Here is a 23,302-nt window from a genome sequence, read left to right on the forward strand (position 1 = left end):
CCGGGTGGTGACGCTCAGCAGAGCCAAAATTGTCCACCAGCAGAGCAGGGTTAATGTGTCCTGTTCCCTGTGCCAGGGGGATTTACTTAGCAGCACCTAAGGAGGATGGAGTTATTCAGATGTTGCTCTTTTCTGTAGGGAAAACCTGCAAAAAATTGAAGGAAAGGAAAAGCAAAATGGTGAGCAGTGACAGGACCCCAGGGAAGGGCTGGAGCTGTGCCAGGGCAGGGTTAGGTTGGATTTTAGGGAAAGGTTCTTCCCCAGAGGGTGCTGGCACTGCCCAGGCTCCCCAGGGAATGGGCACAGCCCCACAGGAGTGTTTGCCAGGGATGCCCAGGGTGGGATTTGGGGTGTCTGTGCAGGGCCAGGTGTTGAGCTGGATGATCCTTGGGGTCCCTTCCAGCTCAGGACATCGTGTGGTTCTGTGGGAAAGGAGCAGACCGAGGTGCAGAAGTTGTGTCTGTGCTCTCCACAGAGGACAGGAATTTCCAGTGAAGTAGGAGCTGGATGCTGGACACCTGCACTGCATGGGTGCACACAGGATCTGGGGTGTGCCACGATTTCCAGCCCCCCACTTCCATCACACAGCTCCCCTGAACTCCCTCTGACCTCTCCCAGTGAGGCTGATGCAAGCTGAAGATGCTCTGCAGCCCTGCCCAAAGTGCCCATTAAACCTTGCGTGGCTCCAAAGGGCCCTTCCAGGTGGCCTGGCAGGTAATCAGGGCCCTCCTGGGAACAGCACTTGTGCAGCCATGGGTGAATCCAAGGCTGGCATGTTTTCCTGCAGGATCCCTGCCTTCCCTTCAGCAAGAAACTCTGCTTAATGGGAGTGCTGAGCTCTCCAAAGTGCTGCCACACAGCCCAGGAAAACCTTTCCAGTATTGCTGTGCTGGTGGGGTTTTGTACACGAATTCCATGTTCAGAGTATGGTTTTTCCCAGCAGTTTTCTCCAAAGCACAGTGAGCACACCTGCACTCTGCATTCTGATCCTTGTTTCCTACAGGAATAAGGATGAAATATTGATGATGTCACATGTGGAGCGCATTCGTGGTCCTTCCTGTCCCCACACAATCCACCTGTGGTTTCCCTCAGTGGCTTGTGTGCTCACACAGGTTGTTTATTGCTTTTCAGGGCTGCCATCCCTGCTTGACTGATAAAATCCTAACTGCTGTTTTCCTCTCCTTTCAGGTTATCCAACAGGCTATCCCACTGCTGCCCCAGCCTACAATCCCAACATGTATCCAACCAGCAGCCCTGGCTACGCCCCAGGTAAAAATCCTGAGAAAACCTGAAAACATTCCCTGCTCGTCCATTTCCAAGCACACACTGGAGATGAAAAATAATATCTCGCCCTTCAATTCGACTTCTGGTTGCTTGAGATGTTTATTTTGAGTGGTTTTGCCTCAGAAGAGCTGCAGGGTTTTAGCACTTCCAAATGAAGCTGAGTTTTGAGCTCGGTGTGCAGCAGGAAGAGCTGCTTGCATAAGGAACACAAAGCTGGACTTTGTGCCAGTCTTGCTAAACCCTCTCTTCCCCTTAATTGCCAAGTTTTCAATCTCCCAGTTGTCACAAAATCAGTGGATCCCCAGGCTCAGATGCTTTCCAAGGCTGATGAAACAGGAATGAAGGGTTTGTTGCCAAAATCTTTTGGTTTTGTCTTCTCCACATCACAGTTTACACATATTCCATAAAACTGTTTATTGTGGATGTTTCTGGAAGGGATCTGTTGTGTTTTGTTTGGGTTTATGTGCTTTTAATAAGGTCTTTAGCTGCATTTCTTCCCATTAAATCCTTAACATGGAACATGAAACAGTTTTTGTTCCCCTGGATTTGTGCTGGCCACCCTCCTTTCCCCTGAAGGATAAAACACTGGAGGAATTAAATGAAAACAACTCCGTAGAATAAGAAAAAGCCCATAAATTTATTAGTAGCTTGTCCTGCCAGAGGCTGGCAATGTCCTCCCTGCTCAGCCAGGAATGTAAATACTGCAGCATTCTGGCATTTTGGCCTGGATATTATAAAATGTCACTTGTCCCCAGTCGTGCAGGCAGCAGCTCCTCCACTGAGTGGGCACATGGCCAAGGGAACACCCAAGTGAGAGGAAACCCCAAATCACTGAAGGACAGGGATTTTTTGGGGGGTCTGAATTGCTTCTTGTACATCTTAGACACCATTTAATAATTTCCATCTTGGAAATCTCCTGATGGCCAGAGAGCTGACAGGTCAATTTTTATGGAGAACAAAAACCTTCCAGTGGTTAACACAGCTAAGCACTAAACTAGCAAGGAAATTATGAAGATTAAAAATCAGAAATTGAAATGGGAATGAAAATGCTGAAACTTTTCATAGAGTTTCCCATAAATCATGAGGGCAAATTGGAGAGACCTGGTTTAGGTAAAGGTGTCCCTGCCCAAGGCACAGGGTTGGAACTGGATTGTCCTTAAGGTCCCTCCCAACCCAAACCATTCAGTGGTTCTCTTCTAAACAATTTTTACAGCTCTTGAAATCAATACCATTTCACATCACAGCAGAATATTAAACCATTTTAACCATCTGGGAAGCAGGAGCAGGCTCTGCTGCTCAGGACCTCCCAGCACCACACTCAGTGGTCCCTTCTCAATGGAAAGCAGACTTCCAGGAGGAAAAAAAATAAGTTACTTTGAGAGCTAACTGATGGAAAAGAAGTGCCATAAAATCTCCCAGCAGTGGGGACATGTGACAGAGTGACAGCATCCTCAACTGTGTTAAATGGAATTGGGCTGAGCTAATTCTGTGGTTCAGTGGCTGAGCTAAAACCTTCATCAGTACAGAGAGTGTTTCCTCAAATTGAAGGAGCTGCTGTCACACAGGAGGCTGGAAAGAGAAAGTGCTCCTGGTGTCCTTCAAACACACTGGGAATCAGCTTGGGGGTTCAAATCTTGGACTTCTCAAACAGCAAACTAATTCTAATTATGTTTTTAAGGGATTTTAGACATTGAGTCTAAAAAAGAAAGAGATGCTGCATGTTCCCAGCAGAATAACTGCTCCTGAACACCCCATCCATGGACAAGGTCGTGTTCCAAAGCTCCCAGGCTGGGCAGGAGGTGGTTCCTGCTGGCAGAAATGCCTCCAGCTCACTAAAAAGCAGTCACAAACTCAGGGTTCATCTGATTCTCCAGATGGAGATTACCCAGGGAAAGGTGCCCCTCAATACTGCTTGGCACAGAGGCTGGAAAGGGTGGGAAGAGCTTGTGGTTTCTGAGTTCTTGGGAGGTACCTGCAAGCAAGGGCTCTTGAACAGAACCATTCTGTCCCAGCTTGATCACCATCTCTGCTCCAGCCTGGTGCTCCTGCTCCCTCTCAGATGTTTCTTGCCTCAAACCTCATGAATTTTGGTGGATTCCATGCAAAGTCTTGGTGGGAGATCAAACCCTGAGTGAAGATAATTCCAGTTTTCAAATCCCACCTGCTTTTGTCCCTGATGTTCTCCAAACACTACCTGATGCTTCAGCCATGCCTCATGCTCTTCTCTTGACCTCGTGGTTCCCAAAATCCTGGGATCCACATGGGAAATTAAATGATGTAGTGACCTAAGCTTTGCAACAGCATCAGAAGGAAACAAGGAGAGGAACTTGGAGAAGTCTGGAGTGCCCTTGGTCCAGTCCTCCAGTGAGGAAAGGGAAATGGTGACTGGAGCCAGTCTTGATTTCTCCCTCTCCCAGTGCCAGGTTTTGAGTGGATATTTGCTGCTGTTCGAGCCCAAAAGGTGTTAAATTATTCCCCAGATTGTTCCAAAGGAGCCCTACAAGCAAGGGCATGAGTTAGACTGGATGATCCTGGTTGATCCCTCCCAACTCAGGATGTTCTGTGATTCTATCAATTCCTTTCCATTCCACTTCAAGTTCCCGCCTTGTGTGATTTTTCCTGCTGCATTTTCCACAGTTTTTAGAGGGAGAGACACAAGGCAAAACACCAGCATTGCAAACTCATGCTTGCAATAAGCCTGATGTTCTTAAAAAATCCCTTTTAAGTATGCAGAAATGAGCATCTAAAATCACTCTGCTGCAGAGACACAATTAAAAAAAAATAAAATTATGTATGTCTTCATTAAGCCTGGTGCATGTTCCCTCGCAGGCATTCTGTCTTGCTCGTGGTTGTTTTGTTTTAACTTCCTTCATTAAAGCCTCCCTTTTTCTTTTCCTGAAAGTAGGACACACACTTTGCTCGTGGAGGCTGGCTGAGGCTGGAGCTGTGTTTATTAATAATGCAGGGCAGAAGTGATGGCTTTGCAGCAGGACTGAAACCAGCCTCAGAAATTAGGGATCTGTGTGGGAATGTCGTGGGACAGGACGCAGGCTCCAATCCCCCATTCCTGCTTCTGGATGCTGCCTGGAGGAAATGCTGCTTTGCAGAAGGGAGTGGGAGCATCAGCAGTGCTCTGAGCCATCCTCTAGAGGTGCCCAGTGACTCTTTGGGGACACCAGTGGGTCCCTAAGGGGTCTGGAGAGGTGAATATCCCGTGGTGCCTCACCAGGCTTTCCAAGGATAAATGTTCCCATCCTTTTGAGGAGCTCAGGCACAGGACTGCCTGGGGAATTGAGCTTATTGCAAACTTTGTTCAGGGCTGGAGGCTGTATCCATCACAAATGAGGGTGTTAGAGGGAAGCAAGATATCCTACAATGCTTTGAAAGGGTTGGTATTTTTGTCTTTTCCATTTAAAATGTGTCCTGAACATTCCCACGTCATCTAAAGGTCCTGTCAGGAAAACAGAGCAGTCCCAGTGCTGCAGAGACCCACAGCTCACGTTGTTTGCCCAGTTCCCACTGGTTGATTTGCCAGAGATTAAACTGATAATTAATAAAAACTCTTTATTTTATTTATATTTAGGTGAGAGGATAAACCAAATCCAGAAGAGACTGGTTGGAGGCAGCCCTTAAATGTTATTAGATAGTCATGGCTGGATTGTGACCCCTGTGAATTATTGCAAAGCACCAGGAGGTATTTATGTTCCTGGAAGCCTCCTTGGTCCACCTTTTGTGTAGTTTTAAGTGATGGATTCTCTGAGGATCCATGATTTAATAAAGAACATGCAGAGTTTTGACAGTCTCCCAGCCATCTCCAACCCAAATTGCCTTGATTTTGTGGCAGGTTTAATGTGGAGAGGGAAAACCACAGAGGAAGGATTCATGTAACATTGGAATGAATTGTCTCATCAGTCTCAGAAATTAAAACCTCTGTGAAATCCAGAGGCAAAAGTGAATCTGATTCTGAATAAAAGCATAAGTGAGGGAGTGTTTCTGTGGCAGCACTGGGAGTTGCTCTCCAGTGTGATGTTCCTGAGTGCAGCCTAGCATGGAAAATAAAGCAAGGCAGCCTGGAAATCCTTAATAACTCCCAAACCTTTGGGAGAGGGCAGACACTGGGAGCAGAAAGTGATCAGTGACCGAGTGGAGGAGAAATTTGGCTTGAATCTCTGACTTCCCACAAAGCTCCTGGTTTTCTGTCGGAGGAGGGAGGAGCAGGGTTCCACATCTCCGGGTGGATCTCACACCCATGAGTATCTCCCACAGCTGCTGATGGCCAGCAACGCAGCACTGCTGGGTGTCCTCTGTGCTCCCCATTCCTGTCTGAGTCTGGGAGAGTCTCAGGAGGGCTTGGTGGACCAGCAGACCTGCAGCAGTGCTTCCCTGCACCCTCTGGGAGGTGGATTTCCATCCACTGCGATGTGTTGTGCTGCTGCAGGCTGTGGCCCCACTGCCAATTCCTCCTCAGCCTCCCCACTCCAGAGGATTGATCCCAATAATTCCCATCTTGCAGCCCTGTGACACTCCAGATTTACAGCTGTACCTTCAGAGAGGGTTAATTCAGAGTCTCAGCAGGTGTGGAGGGTGTGGAACATCCTTGCTCAGCCCTGGGACTCCAGGAATATCTCCAAGCCCTGACTGGGGAGTGAAGTCCCTCCCGTGGGGCTCAGCACCTCAGGGGTAGGAACCTGGAGGGAAGAGATTACCAAGGTGATTCCAAGGTGACATAAGTGTGGGAAGTTGCCTGTCATTGCTCTGTGACACCTCTTCTCTGTGTCCACTCCAGCCACACTTCTGATGAAGCAGGCCTGGCCCCAGACCTCCTCGTCCTGTGCCACCGAGGGCACCTTCCACCTCCCGGTGGACGCTGGCACCGAGAACAGAACCTACCAGGCTTCTTCTGCAGCATTCAGTAAACAAACTTTCCTTCTGGGGGGCTGCTGGGTTGGTTTGTGTCTGTTTGCCTCCCCTGCTGGGGACTGATTTGTGGGCAGGGTTATTTGGGATCACAGAATCAAAGAGTAGTTTGTGTTGGGGGACTTAAACACCACCTTGCTCCAAGCCCTGTGGGCAACTTGCACTAGACCAGGTTGCTCCAAGCCCCATCCAGCCTGGTTTTGATGGATTAAAACCATGAAGGACCATGAAAGAAGAGCACTGACCCTCTTGCTGCTCCTGCAGAGGAGGAATTCCAGTGGAGAAGGTGAAACCTCTCTCTTAGCTGAGTGTTTGATCCCTGGGAGCAACCTGGGGTTGTTGACAGGTGTTTATCTCCAAAGGGACATTATTCCCCATTCCCTTAAAACTGAAAGAATTCCACAATAAAGCCTGATTTTCAAAGAACACTGTTGAAACTCCCACCTTGTAACCCAGGCTGGCTGAGCAGGAGAAGGGGGAGGCGATGCCATTGAGGGATCACAGTCAAACAGGCTTTTCCAGTGCAGCCTTGTCATCTCATCCCTGAAGAGGATAAGTAGTGCCTCCAGGAGGGCTGATAAGCTCCCTGATAAACCTTGGGATGCTTTCCCTGGTATGTGGGATGTCCTCTGGCCCCTGCTTAATCTGGGGCATGAGTGGTGTGGGGTCAGAGTGTTCCTCACCTTACACCTACTCCAGACTCCATTTTCTTACTAAATTCAATCAACTACACGACAAGGTGAGAGGAAGAAATGTAATTTTTTTTTTTTAAGAAAAGAGTTATTAAAAATAAATATTTTAAAAGCCTTTGGGAGACTTTCTCTTGGGAAAAGGATGTCCCTACCATTCCTTGGGGTAGGGGCTGTACACCGGGCATGGTCCAGCCCTCAGAACATCTCAGTGGCCTCCTCTGGACCCTCTCCAGCAGCTCCATGTCCTTCTGCTGTGTCCCCAGGGCTGAAGGCAGCTCTGCAGGTGGGGTTTCACCTGAGGGAGGCAGAGGGGCAGAATTGTGGACATCCTGTCAGTTCCATGCCCAGCTGAGGAATCCTGCTCGGGGTGAACCCTGGAAACAAGCGGCGACTGCAACACAAAATTCCCCACCGAGCTCTTTTCCCCCCCTAAGAAGCTTTTTATAGAAAAACATTTCTGTGCAATCCAGGGCACTTGTGAGCTGCAGGATCAATAAGGCTGAGATTTCTCGAGTGACATGAGGGATTTAATCAGCAATTTTAATAGAAGATGGAGCTTAAAGGCTCGCTGCTGCTGCTGCTGCTGAACCACAAAGCGGCAGCAGCACGGGCCACGGCAGCCTAATCCTAATAAGGTGTTAGTCATAATTAGGTTTTAAAATTACCTGCCAGACAGAGAGGAGCCTCTATCATCTTGTGTTGTTAAACCTTGTTTTCACTTTGTTTTACCTGCAGGTTGTTGTGTTTTTTCCCCAGTTTATAAACACGGCAGATTACATCTGCCTGGTTATTATGTTTTAATACCTTTTTAATATAGGAGATAAACTGTCCGTGATTCATCAGTCAGGAAACACTGCAAGTCTTGGTATTCAAAGTGGTGAAACCACACAGGCTTGAGCAGGTCCACATCTCTAGGCAGCCCTCAGAAATGAAGTGTGACACTGAGAACTGGCAGCCTCTGAGGTATTTGTTTGAAAAAACGAGTTCAGAATAGAGAAAAAAATCCATTCAATGTGAAACAAGGAGGCTGGTTGGTCTGTGGCTGATGCTGGGTTCCTGGAGGAGTCCTAATGGAGGAGGCTGAACTTCTGCTCCAATCAATATTTCAAACCTTTTCCACTTCTCATTCGAAGATGGTTGTTTTCCTGCTAATGTGAGTGAGGAAAAGAGTCACAGCTATTCCCCTTGTTAATTAACACCTATTTTTCCAATCTGCAGTAATCAGGAGGGAGTTCTAAAAGCTCTGTGTGTTCTTCGCCCTGTTTCAGTGCCTGGAGGATGATGTGGGATATTAGACTTGAAATCTTGGCCTTCTCTAATTGCTGAGCACTGGTGGAGTAAATAAGTTAAATATATTTGAGCCAAATATATTTGAGTAAATAAGTTAAATATATTTGAGTGTTTTGGCTGGGCTGAGCCTTGCCTTCTCCTCTCCATCCCATGCAGTCTTCGGGGTCCATTTGCTCAGGGGATGGCTTCTCCCAGCCCTCCTGCCAGCCCTGAACAGCCATTCCAGGCCCTGACTGGGACCCCTCTTGTGTCTGTGGCAGGGTACACCGCGGGGACTCCCTACAAGGTGCCACCGACCCAGAGTAACAACGCCCCTCCTCCCTACTCGCCGTCTCCGAACCCGTACCAAACCGCGATGTACCCCATCAGAAGTGCCTACCCTAGGTCCCCCCTCCTGTCCCCATCACAAGTGCCCACCCACAGCAGAACCTGTACACCCAGGTAGGTGCCACCTCCTGTCCCCTCGGCCACGCCCCTACACACCTGAGTCCATTGCAGTACAACCCTGCACACTGGTTCTTCTCCAGTCCCAGCCACAGAATGTGCCATTTGTCCTGTGAGCATTTGTAGCTCTTGAAAGAAAGAAGTGATGGAATAGTTGCCCTGCACCTCCTTCTCCCCTTAATCCAGACCTTCAGAGGTTCTCTAATGGGGCTTTCACTAATGCACAGTAAAATCTCCCTTTTGCTGATTCAGATCCTTGTTTTCTTTCCTCCCATGCCTGGTTTGCAGGTCCTTACAATGCTGCTGCCTGTCCTGGGGACAGCAGTTCTCTCCCTTGTGCATCTCCTCATTTCAGGCTCTTCATTACTATGAGAAGCTTTTTCTTCTTTTCCTGTTGGCTCCTTTTATTCCCATGTATCCTTCTCCCCTTGTTTCAAAACCCTGTGAGCCTTGGCAGCCTGGATTTTGGAGCCCTGTGTGAAACCCAAGAAGATGACACAATACTGGACCCAAGCGCCTTGGGATCATCCAAGAACCATGGCTTGTCCTTTCCTCCCATCTTTTGTTCATTTTCTATACCAGCAGTTGTTTGTGTCCAGGCCCTGTTTCATCCCACCAAAGGGAGGCAGCAGGGTTTGTCCTGGATGGATTGACTCCTTGACTGTTGATTCCCTCCTCATGCATTCCCCATATCCCCAGGTTCAGGTCTCTAGGTGATGCCTCAGGTTTTAGCTTTCATATTTTTCAGATTCTGTTCTGCCTAGGTGTGCAGTTCTGAGCTTCATGTTAAGTGTTGGTGAGCTCTTCACAGAGTAGGGAGACAAAACAATTCCTTCTCTAGCTGGGGACCAAGGATGATCCAAATTTCAGGCCTAAGAGCATAAACAATGGTGAAATTAAGAGAGAAGGAAAACAGGAAGAATGGGACTTCATAACCTAAAGCTGTAATTGGACAATTAACTGCAATCTGCAAATGGAGTAGAGCTTATAAAAATGAGAGCACTCGTGCATTTTGTGACCATTTTGGTTCATCCTGGGTGCAGCCCTGGCTGGGCTCTTGTGCTGCCCAAAATGGATCCATGGAGGAGATCCTTTTAATAAATCCCTGCTTTAATCTGTAACTCTGCCCAGCCTCTGCTCTAGCTCAGCCTTCACAAGGCATCATGTGTTGTGATACGGCACGAAATGATGACACAGACAGTGCTGCTCTCGAGGGGACCAAAAAGGAAGAAGAAGAGAAACTTTATTTTCTGACTCCAACATTTATAGTTTTCCAAAGGTGACAGTGGATTGGAGGGTGACAGTGCCACCTCTCCAATGCCACTGGACAGACCAAGGGTCCATCAATTCTCTCCACCTCCATGAAAGAATGCAAAACATAGGTTATTTACAGAACTGTGTGTGAGAAAGTTTGTTGAAAGAATGCAAACATCAGAAGGCTTAACAAAGTCTTACAAAATCAGGGCGACAATCATGGGCACGGGAGCTCATCCACGGAAACACCAGCTCTTCGGCAGAGCTCGAGTCACAGAACCCAGGACTCCTTAGCTTGGGAAAGAACCTGGAATGATGGTGGCATTTGTTTTTTTTTTTTTTCCCCTTCTCCAACAGGGAGCTTATTACACCCAGCCCGTGTACGCGGCCCAGCCTCACGTCATCCACCACACCACGGTGGTGCAGCCCAACAGCATCCCCTCGGCCATCTACCCGGCGCCGGTGGCCGCGCCCCGCACCAACGGCGTGGCCATGGGCATGGTGGCTGGCACCACCATGGCAATGTCAGCAGGTAAGGACACAGCCCTTCCCCTGCTCTGAGGCCTGGGCAAAAAAAAATTCCCCCTGCATCCCAACCCTCGGTTCACCTGCTGGTTTTGTTTGATGGGCGCTGCTCCTGTGCAGGCAGAAATGCAGTAATTTGCCCCAAATCCTGATCTGACTCAGTGGAGGAGATCTTTGGTTTGGCTCACTCCTGCATCCTTAGATATATTATTATGTATCCTTACATATATTATTCTGTATCTTTACATATATTATTCTGTATCCTTAAATATATTGTCCATTCCTCTGTCTGTTCCCTAAGTGAAGGAATAACCAGATTGGTCCGTCCTCAACTAGTTGTATTTCCCTCATGCTCTTTTTTTAAAGAGACTTTTGGTCATGTTTTTTTGTCTGACAAAATGAATGTTAACCTTGTTTTATCTATCCCAGTTCCTCTACATTTTACATGCAGATTCTAACTGTAATTAATAGCACATTAAGTAAGATAGGGGCTGGTTTTATTTTTTCCAAAGCCTGTATTTTTCTCCTTAACAATTCTTGGGATTGTATATTGAATTATGCCAAGAAATGCATCATTCATCCTTTTGCATCTGCATTAGCTGTGAAATAGGAGTCTGTAATGGGACACAATCCCTATTCCAAGCAGAGATATTGCAGCCTGGATGTGACAAGAACCACTCTGAGAGATTTACTGTTGCTTATATTGAGAAGTGGATAAATGTAATTAATGCACGTGGGTTGTGTTAGAATTCCATTAATAACATTTGCAGAGAGATACCCAGAAACTGAGAATTTGGTTTGAGCACCCAGTTGCTCCCAGAACAGAGTAGTCCAGGGCTGTGTCCTCCATCCCCATGAAGGCACTGTGCAAATTCTGACCTAAAATCTCTCTGTTGACCGGCTGCAGACTTAAAAAAAGGCTCATCTTAATTTTCCATGGAGGTCTGTTGGGTTTTTTTCCTCATCTCCCTTTGCATCCCTCATCCCTTCCAGTTTGTTTCAGATCTGTGCACTGATTTGCTGTCCCAGTTTAGCCCAGTGCTTTCAGCAGGTAGATGTCAGCAGGTTGTGGCCAGCTTTGCTTCCTGTCTTCAGGGACAAGGGTCACTGGAAAAAACAAGGAAAACCCTTCAGGTTAAGGGCCAGAGGTAGCATGGAAAATCTGCTGGAGCTTCAGGGGCTCTAATTCTGTTTGTGGTGCTGCCTGATCCCAATCATGTGGGTCCAACACTTTTGAATCAGGTCTGGCAGGCAGAAGAATTATCAGGGAAAAGGGAAAAAGTGGAAGAGGGAAAAGGAGGCAGCTGATGCTGCTCCTGCCCCACTGTACCCACGAATGGCAGCTCCTCTGCTCCGTGACAAGTGTCTCTGTGTCCCTGCAGGAACCTTGTTGACCACCCCCCAACACACCGCCATCGGAGCACATCCAGTGTCCGTGCCAACGTACAGGGCTCAAGGAACCCCCACCTACAGCTACGTACCTCCACACTGGTAAACCACTGGCCAATCCATGTGAGTGCTGCCTCTGGGCACCCTGTGCCACAGCCTCCCTGCCCTCACAGGGAGGAATTCCTTCCCGATGTGCCATCTAACCCTGCCCTGTGGCACTTTGAAACCATTCTAGCCGCATTCCCTGACAAAGAGTCCCTCCCCGTCTTTCTGTCACTGGAATATTTCCTTTCCCCTGCTGGGAGATCACGCTGTTCATTAGCGCGGGGTTGCATGCCTGTGTGTTCCTGTCATGCCTGGGATCCCAGAAATCCCAGCTGCTTGTTCCTGCAGCCCTTGGCCCATCATGCCCAATTACCAGGACAGGCAGCTGATGGGAACACGATGCTGCCCAGGGAGATCCCATCCAGCCCCGGGGTTATCTAAAATCTCTCAGTGCCGCACAAATTACGCCGGGCTAATCCTGCCCCTCCCAAATTGGTGTGCAATTAGCAGGGAGCAGCTCATCTGCATATTTGTAATCCTCTGCGTTGGATACCACCGGCGAGCTGCTGCTTTCCCAGCTCTCTTGCCTGACAAATTGCCCACAGGGACTGTTAAATTCCATAAGGATCAGCTCCACGTGGTGCAGGGGTGCGGAGAGGAGGAGAACATCCTTCTAACTCCCTGTTTTTAATGTATTTGCTCTCTTCCAGATCCGGAGTCAAACATTGTATGCAACTACACAAGTCTTACATCGGCGCTGCGGCCGCTGGGCTTCAGCGCCTCGTCTGTTTGCAAGAACAAAAGAAAAAAAAAAAAGTGCAAGGGTCACTTTATGCATTCTTTAGTGGTTTTTGTAAAAGCTGCTTTTTCTAATCTTCTGCCTCTTTTTTTCCCCCCCTTCCTCCCCCTCCCACATGAATTGTGTAACACACATACTGACACTGAGCAATAGTCAAGTTCTCTCTTCGGTCCTATCATTTGAAAGCTCAGAATCTTCACTTTTCCAGCATTGCCCAGCTGAGTGGTGCAGAGATCCCCCCACTTCTTGTTCGTTTGGGTTCTTTTTGTTATTTTTCTGTTGTCGTTGTTGTTGACAAGAGCCTAGATTTTTTTTGGCTAGTAAGAGTGGTTGATGTTCAGGGTACTATGTGAAAAGCACAGCGCTGGTAGGCAGGCTTATTCCGATTTGGTTTGGGTATTTTTAGTTGAAGAATATAAATTATTCAATCTTTCATAACATATTACAAGAAAATTGGTGTCTTCCAGATAGCTGTCGTGATAGATTATAAATGCATTATCTGCAGTGGAATTCTGAACTCATCCCTTCTTTTTGTAGGAGTAAGAGAATATAAATATAATTAGCGACGTAACACACTTGTCTTAGGAAGCATGAGGACTGGTCACCAGCGGGTCTTTGGTCTGCTTTTTCCAACTGGGCACGTGGATCATGGGTGATGGGAAGGGAGCAGCAGGAAGATGCATGCCCTGTCAGCATCTGGAACCCCTTGGGAAAACGGGATGCTCCCCCTCAGCCACGTCCTGGGGCAGTGTGAGGGAGAAGGCGGCTCCTTCCCTGTGTGGCTGCTGTTTGCAGGCAGAGATGTGCTGGGCAGCTGCTGAGGGAAGCAAGGACACGTCAAAAGGTTGGGCTGGAGAGCTTCTCCAGGTCCAGGGGTTGATCTGGAGAGCTTCTCCAGGTCCAAGGGTTGATCTGGAGAGCTTCTCCAGGTCCAAGGGTTGATCTGGAGAGCTTCTCCAGGTCCAAGGGTTGATCTGGAGAGCTTTTCTCAGTTTAGGGTTTGGTCTGAGGAGCTCCTCCAGGTTCGGGGTTTGGTCTGAGGAGCTCCTCCAGGTTCGGGGTTTGGTCTGAGGAGCTCCTCCAGGTTCAGGGTTTGGTCTGAAGAGCTTCTCCAGAGTATGGTGGTGTGGGAAAGGAGGGCGTCTGGTTGATGGAGATGAGTCTTCAAGGCAGGGTGAAGGCAAGGTGGGTGGCTTCAGCTTGCACCCATGGTGTTGGCAGGGCTGAGACCAAACTGCGCTGCCTCCATGGCAGTTGAGGTGTCCCCCTCCCATTCTTTGGGTTCCAGCTCCAAGACTTCCAGGAGAAATGTTCATCCAAGCACAAATACCAGCACCATGGAGGAAGGCCGGGGAGGGGGATGATGTCTGGCTGCTCTGCTTGGAGAGGTGGGAGAGGAGGAAGAAATAGCAATAAACACGTCGCCTCCTTCACGGGAGGGCACCTGAGAAGAGGTGACAGCAGGGAAGGTGATCCACACTTGACATGGACCAGGATGGGGAACACTGGGCACGCAGGGGCTGTGGGCATCAGGGTCATTTTGGGGGGGTTTGGCTTACCCAGGGACATGGGGACAGGAAGCTGGTGACATCCCCCCTCGGGGTGTCCAAGTAGAGCAATAAGTTGTCTTGAGGGCAGCAGAGGCAGTTTGGATTTGCAGACAATGCTTGTGGCCAGTTTGTTTTTAAATCCTTGTCACTAAACCCAGCATAGAAACAAGGTTTTTGGGACTTCTTTGGGGTTTTTTTAAGACAAAAGCTTGGTTGGGTTTTGATTTTTGCCTCAAGTGTGCCAAAAGTGTTCCGTGCTCTCGGTGGAGTCTCCCCGCTTGGCTTCTGCTCCTGGAGCTCCTTCCCTGGAGCATGGGCCAGGTGGGGAGTAACAAGCCTAGGGATCCCAGGAGGACTTTCCCTCCCACTGGCTGGTCCCAGGAGGTTTGTCAGGTTGGGTGTTGGCACTTCTGTTTGGGGGTCATTTGGTTGATTCTGCTGGTTTTGAAGGAAATCTAGAGCAAAGCTCTGGTTGCCCTCCTCAGCCTCAAGAGGAACAAAGTGGGGGGAGATTTGCTGTGGGGGGACACCAGTGCTGTGGGGTGGGGAAGGGGCACCCTTGGGCTGGTATTGAGGGAAAGGAGAAGGAAAAAAGAGAAAAAGAGCAAATAGGCAGTGGGTTCCCCATTTGGCTTGGCAAAGCCAAGGATTAGTAAAGAACAGCAGGACCTTGGTAAATAGCACCAACACATCATCCTTGCACTGTTTGTAGCACATTGCAGTTAAACCTGGGCCAAAAAAATCCCCAGATCCTAAGAACTGAAGACTTCTGAGATCCCCTTTTTCCCCCTCTCATGCTGACTTTGTGTTAATGTCTGTCAGCATTGAGTCAGGCCTCCCAAAAGGCGCTCTGGTTTGTGGGGTGCAGTGAGCTTTGGGGTCCCTGTCCCAGCAGACACCATCCCACCACTGTCCCAGACACCCTGCACCACGTTAGGAACCACTCCTAAAATTCTGGCCCGTGTGTGGAAAGGAGATGTTGGGCTTTCTCCTGGAAGGAAAAGAAACATTAAAGGTGGGGGAGAAAGCCCCAGGAGTTGAGCGTGGTGGATCCCACTGATGAGCCCTAACACGGGACAGTTGGGTTTTAATTCCTTTGCTTGGATCAAAAGCAGATCCAGAGCTCCTCATCCCATTATTCCCAGGCAGAAATACTCATTAACCAAAGTGTGGAGAGGTGAAATATTTGCCACCTGTTGGGCCAGAGGCTTTCGTGAGGACATTGGTAACCAGCCTTGAGCCACTGTGTGGAACCAGGGCCACCACAGAGTGCCAGGCTTGGGTAGCTCCTTCCCAAGGAGGGGCTGTGGTGCTGGGGAGATGCTCCCTGCCCTTCCCTTGATCCCAAATCCTTCCCTTGGTCAAGTCATGGCTTAACTGAGCGTCCTGGGAAGGTCACAGTGGGGAACACTGATGAGGGCCACCAGCTTCTCAAATATTTATTCCAGCAAAGCTTTGCTGATGTTGGTTGAGGAAAAGGGTTTTCCACAGTGAAGGATCACACTGGGCAGCAGTGGGAAAGAGCAGGAGGGGTTAAACCATCCTTAGCAGCCACCGAAGTGTCTGAGATTAAAATTCCAGCTAAAGAGGAAGGAAAAATAACTCTGAACCATTAACCCATCCCAGGCCTTACCTTTACTTCAAAACACAAGCTGCGAGGTGAGATTTGGGGGGAAAATAGGATTTTAGTGGTGGTGGTGACCCCCAAAGCCCAGGAGCCCCTTGGAGCCTGAGGCCATCATGTCTCCAAGTGGCTGAACCCTCCAGGCAAGGATTTGCTACTGCATTTTATGAATAACAAATCACTCTGTTCAGCACTGTTGCAGTTTTGGGATGTAATTCCCAGGAAATGTTATTTAAGGGGTTTGTTTTAACGAGGGGTGTTCAGAGCATCAGGTTTTCCTCCAGCCACCAGCGTCCCACTGAATCTGGTCCTTCCCAGAGAGACCCCCCTGACTCTTTGCCATCCCCTCTGGGAATGTGGGGATGATGTGGTTCCCAGCTGGAGGGCATGAAATGAGATCCTGGTTTTTTTAGCAGGATGGAAAAAAATAACACTTGAGGCTTTATTTTTGGTAAAATCCAACCAGCCAACAATAGCAATAAGAGCTGCTGGATACCCATAAATCCAGGTATTTTTGGTTTGGTTTTTTTTTCCTAATTGCCAATATTTTCAGGCCCTCCAACTGTGGTGACCCTCTGCCCATCTTCCCTTGGCTTTGCTCCTGAGCCAGGATCAGCCTCCAAATATTTTCTCTGCTGTGTGTTAGCATTCCCTTAGAGGAAAAAAAAAGGAAAATAAAGCCTGTGACGGAGCTTGGGAGGGAGGAAATCCTTGGAAAAGGCATTTCTGTGGCATGTTGCACCATGGCACTTGGAGATTCTCTGGCAATCAGGTAGAAGACCTTGTGGGAATGTTTGCAGGGCAGGAATAGCAAAATCTGGGAGGATTCCCGTTTGGAAGCGCTCGCTTGTGCTGCTTGTAGGGAATAATCTTGATGCAACATGGCCACCTGCAGCCTCCCTGCATCCTCCTGCAAGAGATGGAGCTGGGAGATGGAATTTTCCAGGGGGAAGAGGGGTTCAGGATCAGGGGAGGGATTTGTAGGGAAGCATGGCAAAGTGCAGGATCACACCCAAACCCTCCCATTCCCACAACACGGCCTCAACCCACACCAGGCTCGCACCCCTCTTTCCGTGTAATTAATTTTAAATTGATTTTGACCACCAGACCAGCTCGTTTTTAAGTATTATTGGACCTCTTAAATAAAAATAAATACCAAAAAAATTCCCTGAAAGAACAACAACAAAAATAAAAAAATTTCAACCCAAGAGTAACCACGTCTTCCAAGTCTACATCTCACAGGTGTGTAGGGAACATGGCCTTGGACTGATGCCCTGGAGAGCCCCACAGCCTCAGTTTGTCCATCTGAAGTGTAAATTTGGGGTTGTTTTCCCGTTTGTTTTCTGTTCTGGTTTTGGTTCTGAAGATCAGGTCGTGATCTCCCTGACAGATTTCAGCCAAGAGTTTGTAACTGTACGATATTTACTGTAAGATGTAGAACATTCGATAACTATTAAAATGTTTCCAAAAAAAATTAAATAAATAAATAAAAGAGCCCCAGAGGGTTTGGTGGTTGGTTTTTTGGCATGGTGATGTCGTGGGGAGGTGAATGGGACCAGCCATAAACCCTTTTTTGGGGTGGTGGTTGAGGCTGATGGCCTCCAACCCAACCTTGGGTGGGTTATCCCAGTGATCCCAACACGGCCAAGCCAGTGTGACCCCATAGGAGCAATTCCTATGGAAAGTGAAATGTGTCATCTGCATGGTGAGCATCAGCCCTGTGTGCTCCTGAGCTGAGACTTTGGAGAGAGGATGGATGGATGGATGGATGGATGGATGGATGGATGGATGGATCATGGATGGATGCAGGAGACCAGCTTTGCCCAGAGCAATCCGTGCCCCAGCTGGGAAGGGGGGAATCATTCTGTGATCCAGTGATTCATTATCCTGAGCGCCGGCACCAGGTGATGGAGGGAAATCAGGAGTTCGTGATGGTCCTGGAGAGTTCAACAGACCCAGAGGGTGACCATGAAATGGCATCCAGTGCCCCCTGTGCTTCCAGTGGAGCTGTGCTGTGGCACCGTGGTTCCCAGAGATGATGATTCCCGTGGCCACCACCACTGGCATCGCAGCTCCTGGAGTTCCAATCTACGAGGCCACCACGCCGTGGCCACCCTCAGGCCTCAGGGACAGAGAATCCTTCTCACCAGCCGAGCGAGACGCTGGATTTGCTGTGCTGCTCTTGGACACCTTGGAGGCGGGAGCAGAAGCTGAGCTGCCACCTCCAGCACTTCGCAGCTCTGAGCTGGACTGGCTTTCACAATGCCCAGTGTCCTCCACCCCCTCCACGGGGTCTTTGTGGGTGTCACTGACCCCGAGGCAGCCCCCAGGCCAGGTGCCTGCTGTGGAGGACAAGGGATGGGCCACAGGTGAGCCTGGAATGGCCCCTTGGCACCACCCATGGTGGCAGGAGCCACTCGGTGTCACCCACCCCTGGCTGTCACTACCCAACCCGAACCTCCCCTGGCACAGTTTGTTGAGGCTGTTTCCCCTTGTCCTGTGCCTGTTCCCTGGGAGCAGAGCCACAAGGTCCCCCCTGAGCCTCCTTTTCTCCAGGCTGAGCCCCTTCCCAGCTCCCTCAGCCTCTCCTGGTGCTCCATTCCCTTCCCAGCTCCGTTCCCTGTCCAGGACACTCTCCAGCCCCTCCATGCTCACGTCGGGAGGGGCCCAGAGCTGGATGGTCACAGCAGCAGCGCTGCTGGAGGAGGGGACACGGGGACGTGAGCGAGGGCACGTGAGCCCCTGCAGCTGCCCATGAGTCACGGAGCAGCCCCTGGCCGTGCCACCCCGTGCCAGGCCCTGCCAGCACCCTGCAGCAGGGACACCCCCTCCCTCCTGCCTCACTGTCCCCACACCGTGTCCCCACGGCCTTAATGCTCCCCTTTCCCAGCCTTCAGAACCTCTTTGTCCAGGAAGGACCTCAGGGCTCCCCACGACCCCCCCTCACCTCGTGGGGGCCCTTGGTGCTGTTCCATCCCGGGGTCACATCCCGCTGCCGCCGGGGAGGGGACCACGGAGGGGCTCCCCCCCTGCCTCGCTCCTCAGCTCAGGGATCCGGGACACCCGAAACCTGTTGGGGAGCAGCACGTCAGCCTGTCCCCACCCCTGCGGAGGGGACACACACCGGGGGCCGTCCCTGCCTACCTGCCGATGGAGAGGATGGTCACCTCGCTGGGAGGAGCTCCGGGTTTGGGGACTTTGGTGGCACCGAGCGACGGCAGCACCTCGGGCCACTTCTGGTCGCAGCGGGCACACGGGGCCGCTCCCTGCACCGTGTGCGGGTGCTGCTGGTGCTGGCAGGCTGGGGGAAACTGAGGCAGGAGGTGCAGCCTGGGGAGGGGGGAAACGGCATCAGCGTGGGGGTGATCCCAGCACGGGGGGGTCCTCAGGGGACACTCTTACTTATTGAGGGGGGCACAGCTCGGTGGCACCAGCTGCTGCCTCTGGTGCTCCTTCAGCAGCTCCTCCAGCGCCGCTGCATTTTCTGCGTGTGGGAGGGCACCAAGGGGCTGGGGGTCACGGGGCTCTGGCCCAGGTCACCCCCTCCTCCCCCTTCCCAGGGACCCCCTGACCTTTCTTCTCGGTGATCAGCCGCACCAGCACCCCGATGGTGTCCTCGTTGGCATCCTCCAGCTGGTAGATGGAGCTGGCACCTGGAAGCAGAGGTCAGGGAAAACTCGGTGATGGGGGATGAGGCACCCCAGGATGCCCCGGGACAAGGAGAACCAGCAACCATAGGAATGGGCTGAGCAAGACGAGAGGGATGTGGGACGAGAGGGACGTGGGATCGCCGGGGCTCACCGGTGCCACCGGGCTGGGGCTCCTTGCCGGCTGTGCAGTGATAACCCTTCTTCTTCAGCAGGTTGCACACCAGGATTCCCAACAACCCCATGGCACAGAAGACCGGGACGATGGTCAGCACGGCCGCCTGCGCTGCTGCCGCCTCCTCCTCTTCCTCACCCAGCAGGGTCACGCGCGTCCCGTTGGTTCCCGGTGCCCGGCCCGGCATTTCGGGGCTGCGGGCTCGCCGCCGGCCTGCGGGGAGGACGGGATCACCCTCAGAGAGGAGCTTTGCTGGGATAAACCCCAGGCTTGGATCCCAGAGGTGTCCTCGGCTGCCAGGCCATCCCAAGGGGGGACACTCCCCGCGGCGTCCCCGGGGTGACACCTGCGGCTGCAGCACCCACCTGCGCACCCCGGGGTGCTGCGGGGAGCAGCGGCGCAGGGCAGGCACCGGCCCCGGGGCTCCCTCTCCCCTCCGGGGCTGTGAAACCTGCGGGGCGGGAGGGCAGGGTCAGCACACGGCCCCCAGCCCGGGCGGGGCTGGGGCTCGGCTCCCCGGCCGGGCTCACCCCGGCAGGCACGCTCCGCAGCGGCTGTCGCTCGCCGCCGTCCCCGCTGCCACCAGCACCCTGTTCCCGGCCCGGCACGGCGTGTGAGCGGCGCAGGACGCGTCCCCCGGCGAGAAGGTGCCGGGGGGACAAGCTCGGCACGACCCCGCTGGATCCTGCGGGACGGGAAAGGGAGTGAGCCGTGCGCGGGTCCCGCAGCCGGGCTCGGCTTACCGCGCCGGGCTCGGCTTATCCCGCTGGACTCGGTTTATCCCGCTGGACTCGGCTTACCCCGCTGGGCTCGGCTTACCCCGCTGGGCTCGGCTTACCCCGCTGGGCTCGGCTCCGGGCGGGCATCCCGCTGTGCCGTGCTCCGGGGCGCTGCAGCTCCCGGCGCTCCGGGCAGCTCCGCTCAGCACCTGCGGGAGATGGGAGCGCTCAGCGCCGCTCCTGCCGGCAGCGCTGCGGCTTCCGTGGCACGGTGGCACACGCCACCCTGTCGCTTGCCCCAGCGGATGGCTTTCTCCAGCGGGGTGAGGGATACGAACTCACTGGATGCACCGGGACGGATGCAAAACCATCCCCGTGTCCTGTGTGGTGATGGGGTGGTGGTGGAGCATCGGAGAAGCAGAGGGATGGGATGGGAATGGGATGGGGATGGGATGGACGAGGCCATACTCACCCCCAGGACGGTGACAAGCCACCAGTGCATCCCGCTCCTCTTCATCACCCAGGGGGACCTGCCCAAGGGGGAGCACCGGGGTCATCATCCAGGGACAGTCCCACTGGAGAAGCAATTTGGGGGCCCTTTTTCACCCCTCTGGGATGCTGCCTAAATATCCCTAGAGCAGCAGTCCTGACCTATCCCCCAGAAAGTTATTTCAGAGATTGTATGGAATGCCCAGCATCACCCCTTCCCTTGGAGATCCCAGCTCCATCCCAAACTGGAGAGGGACCAACCTCAGCAGTGGAGTCACACCATTCATGCAAGGAGCAGATGATGCTAAACAAAGTTAAAGAAAGGTTTTTCCTGCTCCGGAGGAAATCCTTTTGCATCTGTCACAAGGAAATGAAGTCACTAAAAAAAATTTTAAAAATATTTAAATCAAATCTCGAACAAAACAAGAGGCGTTTCCCAGAGTCTCATCCCCCCTCTTCAGGCTCAGCAATTGGTTGTTAAAATTAAAATCTATGCTGACAGCACAGGGGAAGGAAGGAAGGAAAAAATAAATAATAACCCAAACCCGGATCCAGCCTCCGCATGGAAATCCTGCCGCCCGCATGGAAATTCCCCCCGGTCGTCACGGTCCTGTGAGAGCCCTGGCAGAGCTTCATTACAGCCTGTGCCTGACGAGTTTCTCCTAATTAGTGGCCAGCACCACGCCGAGATGTGGCTAATTACATGTGAGGGGTCCTGGGGGTGAGCGGGGCCGAGCCGGGTTTATAGAATGTGGGTTGGGACACCCAAAATGAGCAGACCCAAAAGGAGCAGACCCCAAAACGAGCATCCTCTGTATTCCAGTCCCCTCCCAGTACAGAGCACTCCCCCAGGATGCCAGCACGGAGCCAGCCCCGCTCCTGAATCCCCCAGGGATTCGGGATGTGCCCCTCGAGCACAAAGGGATGCTGGTGCCCTGTGCAAGCTCTCCATCCTATAATCCAATAAAACTCGAGTTTAAGCCTGACGTGGAGCATTTTAATTCCCTGGGGCCGTGCAATTTGAGCACTTTGGGGACACACTGAGACGCCTGGGGAGCAGCTCAGCTGGGGAAGAAACGGGACAGGAAGGTCCCGCCGTGGCCGAGGGACCACGAGCATTCCAGATCAGGATAACTGGATCTAAACACCGCCAGGAGCAGGGGTAAAGCTGATTGGAGGCCAAGCTTAATCCCGGGATTAAGGGCATCCCTCAGATGAACAACAGGAGGCCGTAGGGCCGCAGGAGGTGCAGGGATCAGGGGGTGCCAGCCCCTGGCTGCCACTGGAGCTTTGCCCAGGACTCAGCACCCGCTTTTGGGGGCAGCTTGGGGCCATCCCAAGTGGGGATGGGATACACAGGCACAGACCCCCCGGCTGGTGACGCTGGGAAGCCCAGCTGCCCTGACACACTCCCCAAACCCACAGAGTTTGCCCCTCCAAGAAGCAGAGGGAACCAAAAATAACCCGGCCAGCGCCAGACCCGGCTCTTTTTGGGGACTCTCCAAGCCCCGAGCCCCACCTGACCGGCGCATCAATGCCAACACGCCAGGAGAGGCGACTCGGTTTTGGAAACGTCCCGAAATCCCTCCGGATCACATGAGCCGTTTATTCCCAGCCCCCCCTTAATAGAATCCGTAACCCAAAACTGCCCGCCGGGATTCCAGTCGGGGCTTCCCCTCCCCGTGGGGGAGCAGGGTTTCAGCCGCCGGCTCCTGCAGACAAACGCAGGGAAAAAGGAGCAACTGTTCGGAAAAACTTCGGGGAACAGCTGCGGAGACAGCCCCGGACAAGGAGGGGATTGTCCGGCAGATGGAGCGAAACTCGGCATTACCGCCCCCCCGGCTCCCAGGGGAGCTGTGGGAACGACCAAGCCGCCACGAAATTCCAGCGTTAAAGTCAAACGAGCCCCGGGGAAGCGCTGGGGAGGCGCGCAGCCCCGGCAGAGCCACGTCCCGGCATCCCGCAGCATCCCGCAGCATCCCGCAGCATCCCCGGCCCCTGGCTCCGAGCCATGGGATTTTCCAGCTGCGGCAAAAAATAAAATAGAGACCTGGCACGGCTGCCACGTCTTTTCCCAGGCAGCTGCTGCTGAGTATTCCTTAACCTACTTTTTCTCCTCTCCACCCCTTATTTTAGCCTACTTTGGCGCCGCAGCAGCCGCAGCCCCGCGGGGCGCACCCCACTCCCGGCGGGAGTGCTTTAGGGACAAAAGAGCCGAGACAAAGCCAGCAAAGCGGGGGGTCGAGCACCCCAAAAAGCACCAGAGGCCCCCTCCTCGCCCATCCCAGAGCTGCAGAAACCCCGAGCCCAGAGCCCCGCATTGGGAAACGGCCTTTAGGGGGGAATACCCCGGGCAGAGGGGGTGTCCCTGTCCCGGGGGTGTCCCGGGGGTGTCCCCTACCTGTCCCCGCCGCGGAGCCCCCGGGCTCCCCCCGGGGCGGCCCCGTCGCTCCCGCCTC

At 52.2% G+C, this 23,302-nt stretch overlaps 2 protein-coding genes across 4 annotated transcripts in view; one reads left to right on the forward strand and one right to left on the reverse strand.

Moving 5' to 3' along the window:
* The window catches only part of FAM168A (family with sequence similarity 168 member A), a 128,855-nt gene extending 111,547 nt beyond the window's left edge, over positions 1–17,308 (forward strand). For 2 of the 3 annotated variants that reach the window (XM_041420858.1, XM_041420859.1), the window contains 7 exons: positions 1,189–1,269; positions 6,071–6,196; positions 8,444–8,560; positions 8,599–8,624; positions 10,239–10,413; positions 11,789–11,918; positions 12,551–17,308. In XM_041420858.1, coding sequence (XP_041276792.1) covers positions 1,189–1,269; positions 6,071–6,196; positions 8,444–8,560; positions 8,599–8,624; positions 10,239–10,413; positions 11,789–11,901 — 638 coding nt within the window. In that variant the 3' untranslated portion in view covers positions 11,902–11,918; positions 12,551–17,308. The remainder of the gene's footprint in view (positions 1–1,188; positions 1,270–6,070; positions 6,197–8,443; positions 8,561–8,598; positions 8,625–10,238; positions 10,414–11,788; positions 11,919–12,550) is intronic. The other variant, XM_041420860.1, reaches the window with a different exon arrangement.
* RELT (RELT TNF receptor) lies at positions 17,222–23,267 on the reverse strand. Its single transcript, XM_041420861.1, has 11 exons — positions 23,245–23,267; positions 20,827–20,884; positions 20,474–20,563; positions 20,166–20,320; positions 20,001–20,086; positions 19,615–19,848; positions 19,386–19,466; positions 19,216–19,297; positions 18,958–19,143; positions 18,761–18,883; positions 17,222–18,155 (listed from the first exon to the last, which is right to left on the reverse strand). Exons 2-10 carry the CDS (start codon positions 20,869–20,871, stop codon positions 18,796–18,798), a joined length of 1,047 nt encoding a protein of 348 aa, XP_041276795.1. The 5' UTR covers positions 20,872–20,884; positions 23,245–23,267; the 3' UTR covers positions 17,222–18,155; positions 18,761–18,795.
* Positions 23,268–23,302: the final 35 nt, after the last annotated feature.

This window comes from Onychostruthus taczanowskii, unplaced genomic scaffold (genome assembly GCF_017590055.1).
Source record: "Onychostruthus taczanowskii isolate IOZ18803 unplaced genomic scaffold, ASM1759005v1 scaffold67, whole genome shotgun sequence".
Classification (NCBI taxonomy): domain Eukaryota; kingdom Metazoa; phylum Chordata; class Aves; order Passeriformes; family Passeridae; genus Onychostruthus; species Onychostruthus taczanowskii.